Consider the following 10,677-nt stretch of genomic DNA (forward strand, 5'->3'; position numbering starts at 1 on the left):
TCAACGACCGACTATTGTGGGTGGTATAGTTTCTAGTAACTGATTGGCCTGCACTTCTCTGATAGATGACCGTGCTTGCCCACTTAAGTTTGGTTGACATTTGCAAGCCTTTTAGTTGTCAACGTGGACATGATGGCATGATGATGCTTTAGGTACGTACCAAAATATAGACTTATTTAGGTAATAAAAGGATAAAAAAGTTTACAAATAGCTTAGGATTTTCTTGATAAAATAACTTTTTTTTAAAATAATACATAATGTAAAAACCTTATTAATATAACATCAATGATTGAGGAATGTAATTAAAATGTTTTAAAGTTTTTGGACCAATTTAGAATGAAGGCTACAGTTTGGGGATGTATGGTAAAATTAACTCATGTATGCATTCTTTCAAGATGTTCAGTGTTATTATTTTCAACAATCATAGCTTCTACATGCATACATACATATCGGGTATATGAAATCTATCATAGTAGTCAATCACTCCACTTCAAAGCACTCACAGGTCTAAATACCCCATGCTCACAGATATAAGGAAGAACACTACTTAACCAAACCCAAGAATAAATGAAATCAATCAGAGTTAAGAACACACCATCCACACAAACAAATACACACCAAAATCTACAAACTCTAACTGTAAGAAATAAAAGTTTATCATCACTTGCACTAGGAGAAATGACACCATGATATAGTGTAGTTATTGATTAAACTAAACCAAGAAAGGCCTCTGAAATCAAGTGTTTGCATTGCAATGGATCTCTGCACATGAAATAGGAAGCTTCAAACTCACTTGTAAGAACTCCATGTTGATTGGTTATTTGATGAGGATAAGATTTCTACCATATTGACATGATTTGAATGGAAAAGGTTACAAAGAAGCATAAAACACTTCAAGGAGAGTTATATTAAGCCCTTCTTGCTAGGTTGAGACCTCGATTAGCTTGCTTTGTCCAATTCTGACTCATTGAAATGTGCATTATTGGTATGAAGTATGAACAAAATTGAGTCAGTCACCTCTTACAAGTTGCTGTCACTCTTGTAGCCCTTCAGCATGATATTCACATTCCAGACTTACATTTAAGAAGCTTGTTATAGTGTCTTCAACAAAGTCTTCAAATATGGCTTTGCTAATTTCACTGCCAATACAATCAGTGTCAAGTCGAAGATCCATCCATGTTCCAACCTTAGCCATGTCTTTTCTAACTATCTGGTCCAGAGAACGAGGCAATGGCATTGGGAGCATGTGCCAATAAACCCCTTGCCAGATCTCTTCAATGGTATTTTTCATGTTTGGGATAGGACGGATGTTGGTTTTAACAAACAATACGCCAGGGGAACCCAAATAGTACCCACAAACCTCCACCAGAACTTCATTAATGCAATCAAAGAGGAGGTTTTTGTCATGACAAAGTTGGTTGGGCAAGTATTCTACCTCATCAAGCAACAAAGGGTCAAGAAGCATGTCCGAAGAAAGTGACCTGATGTAGAATTCATCCCATTCGAAACTTGAGGCTTCTAGCACTGCCTTTACGTACTCATATATTGATTCCTTATCATCCATACAAGTTTTAAAACGATTACTGCGATCTGTGGCTAAAGAGCCACCATGTTCTTCAAATCGAATTCTTAGTGGTTGTATGGATGTTTCACCTGAAGATTGGTGAAAAAATCCGCATCATCCAAAATGTGGCACAAGAAGGTTAAAAACAAATGTAGAATATGAAATAAAACAGAAGGCTTTACTCATATGTCTTACCAGAAATACATCTGATGCTAGCAGGGCTGATAACATCCTCCGAAAATATTGGCTCGAGAACAGAAACGGGACTTGGTCGCTCCTCTAGACCTTCAACCTTTTTGGTTAATGATGAGTTTGATGGAGAAGCTAATGGAGAAAACAGTTGTTGGTCCTCTTCGGTTAAATCCTGGAGATAGAAGAAAAGAAAATCAGTAGGATGAGACTTAATACATGCAATGCATACAACAAATCGAACACTAGCAAGGTAAACTGAAGAGCTTATATTTTCCTTATGGGGTTTTAACTCTGCCTTCAACATAATAATAGAAAACCATGATGATATCAAATGGGTGATATATTTTCCATATTCCCGATGGAAGATCAGATATTAATCGAAGGGCATAAGTAGCATGTGTTCATCATTACAATCTACTTCATAATTACAATACATAGCAAATGGCATTACTCTTACCTGTTTCGAGCATTCCGGATATTGCTTTTCATCATAAACTTCGGACATATCGACATTTTTGTCATCTCTAGTAATTGAATAGTCATTCGTGTCAGAGGAAGCATCCAAGAGCTCGGTTTCTCCTTCACCCGTAATTTCAGTTTCTTCAACAACAATGACTTCACCTGCATAAACTTTTATCAAGGTTAAATATTAATAAACCTCGATATTCATGATTGCCATCATAAATTAAATAACTATAAAATAATACCTTCGCAACTCGTTTCGTCTTTAGTAGAAGAATGACTTTGATCCTCTTTGTCATCATTCACACAAGCGTCGAGTTTGTTTAAAATTGCATTATCACCTCGGACTTCATCACCGTTTTTATTATCGGAAACGCCGGGCCGGCTCTCTGGTTCCACCGCAGATTGACTTAGATTACTCACATTGTTTTGTAATTTCTGGAACTTGTCAGGGCTGGCAAATCTCGACTGTGCAGTTATAGAACTAGGCTCCGGGTTCCTCGCAGGGCTGCTGATGGGTGATGAGTTATAATCTGGGAGAGAGAGAATCCTCCCTAAGGTTTTCGGAACCTGTCTGCCTGAAAGATCCATAATGTCATCCCCATTGGTTAGCATCTCGGAGAGATGTTTCTTTGCCTCGATATAGATGTTTGAATGCCTGGAAAAATGAGTAGTCTCATATTCTGTACTCGATTCAGGGACCTTTAGCTTGCTTGTCTTTTCTCCTTTCTTGACACTACTGGAAGGTTTCGCAATTCTTTCAATAAAGAAATGGTCTTTAGTAGGAGAATTCATCCCAATATATTCCTTTAATCCTCCATTGTCACTCGAACTTTGCCGCTCACCGGAAAGTCTTTCGGTATTTCTTTTGCAGGGATTCTATGATGCTCTCTTCCCATAGCGTGTCTCAACTTTCTTTTAATTTCAGACAGGAAAAAGTGGGAACCAACTTTCTCATTTGGCTCTCCATGTCTGATGATGTTCTTAGATTCGGGTGACGAACCAATGTTACTTCCAGTTTCAGCAGTTTGTGAGCATGTCGGTCCAGGCTTCAAAACTACAATTCTAGTTGAAGCTTCGGAAACCTTCTGTTCATCTGATAAGTCTCTTTCCTGAGACTTGGACTTTCTTCTAAAGAAATTACGCTGTTTTCTATTAACAGTCTCATTCGGTTGTCTTAAACCAGCAGGCTCTTGCTCTGAAAAGTTGGATCCAGAAAAGGGCTTAGACTCCTCATCTCGAGCATTTGTCGAATTCTTAGAATTTTTGACCAATGATGAGTTTGGATCTCGTAGAAGTTTCAAAAACAATTCCTCATTTAAACTCAAAATTTGAAGTGCATCCATAGCTTCTTTTGAGGCTTGGAGTTCCCCACCTTCAGTAAGTTGGTTCCTATTAGTAAGCTTTTGACTCACTAAGAACTTGATAGCCTCACTCACTTCTTCGAAACGGGAGCTCTTCATATTTGGCTGCATGTGACCTTCAACAGGCTGGTCACGATTCACACAATCGATTCTTTTTTGACCCATTTCCTGACAGAGCTCTTCTACAAGATTGTCTATGTCAAGATTGCTTGTAGTTTGTTGCTCAGATTTATGATAACAAGAGATTTCTGATACCAAGGTCCTAGCAGCATCAACATCAAGACTGCCACCGGAACTTTTCTTCCGAGTTTTGTTTCTTCTTTTCTGGCTCTTCCTTTCATTGTCTCCTTCACCCAAATCAAACTGTTTTGCTTCAAGTTCAGTATTGTTTAACTCTTCCTTTGTAGCATGCTCTCTTGACATTTCTTCTTCGAGAAGTTTCTTTACGCTTGGCTTACATGTATCCATTGCCATTGCCTTATCTTCACCCGAACTAGTTGACATGTCAATTTTATTTCCCGAATTTCCCATACCTGCAAAATCAAAAAGGAAACTAAGAATCTATGCTGCTCTTGTTCTTCTATGAACATTCCCGTGTAGGACACATACTCGGGAAACCGATTTTATATTTAATGATACAAACAAGCTAAATAATCTTTTAACAATATAAGGGCAATCCAAAAGGCCATTTATAAATCACTTACCGACTACATTTCTTTTCCCACGCCTTCTATCCGAAAGCAGTCTCTGAGTTGATCGACCATGGCGGAAATCAAACATAGTAATCAAGCCCCACATACAACCCATTTGATCCCTTTCGTATCGAACAGGGCATCTATTCGATCCTTTCGCCATGATAAATACAGTCTTTATTTGAGACTATAATGCTTTCGTAATCAAAAAAGTTTGCTGACAGGTGGTTTCGAATCTGATAAACAGATGGAATCAACAATTAAAAGGACATAATAAAGAAACATAAGCAAAACAGTTAAGACAGAAAAAATATAAATAAAAAACTAGCTCTGTAAATCAATGTTTCAGACAAGAAACCAAAGATAAATGTGGTAAATAACCATATGATTATCACTGCAATAAGATCAGCCCAAATAGCATATGAACTCATGAGAGACTCGTGACATTCATATGCAAAACCAGACATTTCCTTAAACAGATCAGGTTTTAAAGACATCAGTTCTGAACTTTCCTTAAACATTGCTAACCCTTTCCTTCTAACCCCTTCTTTTACACAAATATGGCTCTAATTTCCCTCATGCAGCACCTAAATCATAGTCCAATAATGTCACAAAAAACTGTAAAATCAGAAAGCTGTTTGATGAAGAAATGAATGTACTTGAAGTAAAGAGTTGTTCAAAACCCAAAACCAGAAAGAACTAGGAGAGAAAATGTAGCTAATATGTTACCATAAAAGAGTAATATATATAACAATATTCCAATTTCAACAACTCAAGTTTCCCTAAGCAGTGTAAGCCACAAGCTTCAAAGGCAAAAACTTTCTTTGGATGCCAAGGTATCATTAAAATACCTGTCTTTTGCCTTGACCAATGCCTCAAATTCCTCACTAAGGGACTCAAAGAGAATTGTGAAAATTCTCTTTTTTTAGCCCTTTTTTCTTGGATCTTCACTTCAATGGAAAGATCAATTGAAACTGAAGATTACAGATTGAGATTTCCTTTTATCTCTAAACACTTGAAAATCAACAAAAAGACATGCAAAATCATCAACTTGGGGAAGTGATCAAAGCCTTGAACATAGTAAACTCCTTGAAAACTGTGCCTTTGCATGGGCTAAAGCTGAATTCCCTCCCAAAAAAAAAAGCCAGAATTATACTATATTTGTACAATTGACATAGTTGAAGTACTTAAAAGAAAAACTGGGTAGCTTCTCTTTTTTGTCATTTTCAATGCCTTGAATGCCATAATCTCAAAAGTACTTGAAACAACCAAATTTTCATTTCTTCCATTGATAGCAACCAAGCATAAAGCTTTCTATGAACACCAAAATCAGTTTTTTCTTCAAAATTCTGATAAAAAAAAGGATCAAAATCAGATTTTTTTTTCTGAAATTCCCACTTCAACCTCAAAAGCTAGCACCTTACACTAAGCTCCCATAAATAAAAATTCTGAGTAAAAACTCAGAAAAAACTGAAATATAGAGAGAATATAGGAAGAAATTGTGGGTGGTGATGCTGGTGGCATATTTGACAACCAAAAAAAATGAAGAAAACAATGCTTTTATCTTGCACCGACCCTTGATTTTTTATCAATAAACAGAAATGGGCAGGCATTATAGACTGGGAAAATAAAGTGAAAACAAAGAAAAAGAGCAAAGAGGCTTAAAAGAAATGAAAAAGAAAGAAAGAAAGTGAAAGTGGGAGAGAAAAAAAAAAAGGAAGAGAGTTACAAATATTGTTGGCCAAAGACAAAGGAAGTCGTCAATAGTTGGGAACAGGAGACGTGACAGTTGGGGTTTTTTGTTTTATGGAAATGGACCCACTTTTAAAGCAAATTTAGAGAAATTTAAAAAAAAGTTTTAAGTTTGCTTACCATATATAGATAAGTAGATAAGAATAATTTAATATAGAATTAAATTTATTTTATTTTATTAACACTATATATATTAGTTTTGTATTTAAATTTGATTTCAAGACTAAATAATTTTAAAAATAAATAATTTTTATAAAAAATATTTAATATGTATTGATGTATAAGTCTTGTGTACCATTTATAAATAAAATAAGATAATTTATTATTAAATAAAATGAAAATAATAAATAAAGAATAATAAATTTTATATTATAAATAAATGCTAAGATCATAAATCTAAAGACGAAATCTTAAGACCCAAAAACTTAAATTCAATATCTTAAATTTGAGAGTTATTAATATTTATTTATAATAGTTAATATTATTATTAATATTTATTTATAAGTTCTCTGTATTTTTGTTTAATTTAATGATTAAGTGTCATGTTATTATTCATTGATAGTGTATGAGACATATGTATAGACGTTAGGGGTGAACAAACTCGATTCGAATCGAAAATAGAAAAAAATTTAAAATTCAAGTTAATTAAATCAAATTATTCAATTTTTATAATCAACTTGAAAAATTAATTCGGTTTATAAAGTTCAAGTCAAGTTGAATTTTACAACTAGAATAACAAATTGGTGTAAATACTTGTTTGGTCTTGCCAATTTTAAAAATGAACAAATTGATCCCTTTCAACGAAAATGTAAAAGAAATTCAAAAAATTTTAAAATTTTTAAATAATTTGAAAATATTTATAAAAAATTTAAAAATTTTCATATATTTTTTAAAATATAAAAATTAAAAATTCTAAAGGATATATAATAAAAATTTTAAAATTTCTAAAATACTTAAAAAAGTAAATTATCAATTCAAATTTATCATATTAAATTATCGTGTTTTTCATCTTATTTTACTTTGAAAGAGTTCTCAAATATATATATGGATTCAAATTTATGTGCTCTAACATGACATTAACTATATTGTAACAATATTTTAACTTAACATGTTTAACTTTTTTTTTTAATTTAACTAGAACAATTTTACTCAATTCGATTTGGAAAAAAATTAAATCGAGTTAAGATTATAAAATAGGATTTGTCAATTTTCACTAACTAGAAAATTTTTCACTTGATCCAATCGAACACTCACCCCTAATAGATGATGTATCAAATATTATTCTAATTTAAAATAATCTAATTATATTCATACTTAAATTTAATTAATATAATAAGCATATTTTATAACTTAATTTAGTGTTGAATCTTTTAACACTTAATTTTTAATTACAATGTACTTAATTGAATTGAAATTAAAGTTTAATTAATAAAATTATTAATTAATTTTCATTAAATTTAAATATGTGATATGTTAATATTCAAAATTTTAATTTAAAATTTAATTAACAATACCATATTTAAATTTAAATTTAAAGAAGTTATTTTTTAACAAGTTTAAACTTTTCAATTAAATTGGTTGAATTCAAAACTTCAAGTTTTAAAACTATAACGAGTTAATGGATTGAAGGCATAATTAAATTAATAGAAAAATAAACAATATTTAGGCATCACTATGAGTTCTTTTAATGCCGTTTAATTGACTAATGCATTAGTTGAATTAATAAACTTGATGAATATTATTTTATAGTATTATTGGGATCAATTTATGGTTATTTTTATGCACAATATTTTGATATATTTGATATTGGAGTACAAGCATGATGGGATCATGTGCTTTCGAGGGGTTCAAGTTGATTTTAAAATATATAAACTATTTTTGATTGGAAATAATCGAAGAATGTCACTGAAATGTGTAATTTTCTAGATTAACAAGTTTTATCATGAGTTTTTGATTATTAGTATTTTTTTTGGGTGAAATTGTTGAAAAAAATGAAGTTAAAGTGGAATAAATAGGTTAATGGAGTTTTCATCAAATTAAAGCTTTTGATTTATACTAATGTTCTATTCTTTCTTACTTAGTTAATTTCCCTGGATTTTGTGATTTATACCTATGCCTATTAATATTAAAAGGTCATCAAAATCATTTATTTATCATTTATTGATATTAATTTATATTCAACAATTAATTTTTCTATCTGTTTATAATAATATTGAATCTATTTTATATTTATATATTTTTTAAATATTAATAAACCTTAATTAAGAATTTTTTATTAGTTAATGGAATGGTTTTAGGTTAATGAGTGCCTAAGTTCAAATCTGCCTATATGCAAATACAATATTACTACTTAAAAGGAGGGCGTTTCCTTTATTTTATCCTACAACTCGGATGGACGGTCAAATTGTGTCTCTAGAATATTTTACACAAGCCTATGCAATTCTATACAAGGCTAGGTTCTTCTAGAGCTTTTGCAATGTACTACTCTGAAGGGACTTTCAGACTTTTTCAAAGCTTCTAAGGTTTTCCTACATGTTTTAGAACTATTCAACAGATTTCCACTACCTTTAGAGTCTTTCATCTCAAAGTGTATCGTTCTAAACCTATTGCAATGGAGGAGAGGGTCTCCCTAAGCCCTCAGTGGCATCATCCTCACCTAGATAGACCTGTTTCTGCATCTGATGGCTATTGATTGGACTTGTGATGGTTTACGACAAACATTGACACTTCTTTATTTACGTTTTGTATTGATTTAATTTTACATTATAATTATTTATATTATGTTTGTGAATGTATTATATTTATAATAATAAATTTTTAAAAATTATTAATAAACTATATTATATAAATATTCAATATTTATGTTATAGTTTATTAGTTTTTATAGCCTATCATATTTTATAATATATTTTAATCATTATGTATATATATCATAATATTACATTATAATCATATTATAACTTATATTCTTGGATTATATTAATTATCTTGGTAAGGGTTGATAGTGGATAATAAAAAGTTTTATGAGAATTCTGTACTATGAGTTAAATTTTATTTTATTCTCATATTAAAAATTAATAAATTAATCTCGATACGTTAGGTCAAAAGTAAGTTGATCATTTTTGCTAAAACTTTTATCAATTTGTACTGTTAAAATTAACATAATTGATGAAATAATCAAACAGTGGCATATGGCGTGCCACATATACCTCATGCAGATGTGCAAAGAACAAATTTTAATAGTAAAATGAAAGAAAATTTTAATAAAATGACCAATTTGCCAGCGCATAACCCTGGAAGGGGCTCATCCCCTTAAAATGGATTAGCCCTTTAAATTTTTAAAATTTTAAATTAATAAAAGTAAAATTACACTTTTGACCCTCCTAAAATGATAAAAATTATTTTAATCCTTTAAAAATTATAAAGATATATGCTATTAAAATGGTAAATTGCATTTTTACTATCATAAAAATTATAATTTAATTTCGTCCCCTAAAATTTTTTTAGCTTCGCCCCAACAGTTTTTTTTTGATCTAACGTATATTAGACTAATTAGACCATTTTTCGAGTAGAGAAAGAAAATATAATTTAAATTCTAATATGGGAACATACGTGATTCTTTTATATGTGATAGTGTGATAATATGACATGACGAATGTATTAATACTATATTCATATTTTCTGTAAATCCTTTATTATATTGTGAATTTTTATATATTCATTATTCATTAGTAATCTTTATAATAAAATTACTATTTTATATTTTATACAATCTTTATGATAAATTATTCTATACAATAGATAGTTTGTTTGTTTCAAATTATGAATGTCGGTCCATTGGTGTCCACTTTTTCCTTCGCTAGAATGGAAAAGATAAGTTAAGGCCTTGCTGGTGATGTTGAGAAATGTAAAGCCATAATACTATCTTCCATTCCATTGATAGGGAAATGTAAAGGTGAAAATTGTACAAAAATAGATGTCACTATATATATATATATATGGATATTCATATAACTTTTAAATATAATATAATTTTTTATATAAATTATTTTTAATTCTGTCATGTCTTGTTTATCTAAATATTTACATTAACTTTTATTATATTTTATGTCAAATTATTAAATATTTTAGTTTTTTATTACTCCATTGGATCAAGAAATTTCTCATAAATTTACTTCTATATAAAAAATACATACACTATATAAAAATAGAAAATATTAAGCACGAAGAGTTTTATCATATTTGTTGTTTTTGATATAATACTTAAAACTACTCATAACTTCTCTTCAACTCTTAAATAAGAAGATAATACGTTCAACGCACTCGAACTCACGTTTTCCTACACTGATAACAATATCAATATTAATACAATCGAGCTAAAACTCATTCGACATAATATAAAATAAATAATTCTAACTAGCTTAACAATAACTCAAATACTATCTTTATTTTATATTTTATCATTAATCAAAATGTTTCACCTAAAACGTACAATGAAAGGTAACCATTAGGCTTTCATTGAATATTATAATATAATATAATTAGAAATATTTTAGAATTTTATTTTGCTTAGTCACGAATAACATGCCTACTTTAATAACAAGTAATAAAAATAATTTTAAAAAAATACAAAACGCGTGGGACTACAACT

At 30.3% G+C, this 10,677-nt stretch overlaps 1 protein-coding gene across 1 annotated transcript; it reads right to left on the reverse strand.

The window, feature by feature from the left end:
* Positions 1-547: 547 nt before the first annotated feature.
* LOC107936022 (uncharacterized) lies at positions 548-5,803 on the reverse strand. The gene is made up of 7 exons (XM_041074664.1): positions 5,126-5,803; positions 4,287-4,510; positions 3,064-4,115; positions 2,464-3,025; positions 2,214-2,386; positions 1,760-1,928; positions 548-1,653 (listed from the first exon to the last, which is right to left on the reverse strand). Exons 2-7 carry the CDS (start codon positions 4,435-4,437, stop codon positions 1,034-1,036), a joined length of 2,727 nt encoding a protein of 908 aa, XP_040930598.1. The 5' UTR covers positions 4,438-4,510; positions 5,126-5,803; the 3' UTR covers positions 548-1,033.
* Positions 5,804-10,677: the final 4,874 nt, after the last annotated feature.

The sequence above is a fragment of the Gossypium hirsutum genome, chromosome A08 (assembly GCF_007990345.1).
Source record: "Gossypium hirsutum isolate 1008001.06 chromosome A08, Gossypium_hirsutum_v2.1, whole genome shotgun sequence".
Taxonomy (NCBI): domain Eukaryota; kingdom Viridiplantae; phylum Streptophyta; class Magnoliopsida; order Malvales; family Malvaceae; genus Gossypium; species Gossypium hirsutum.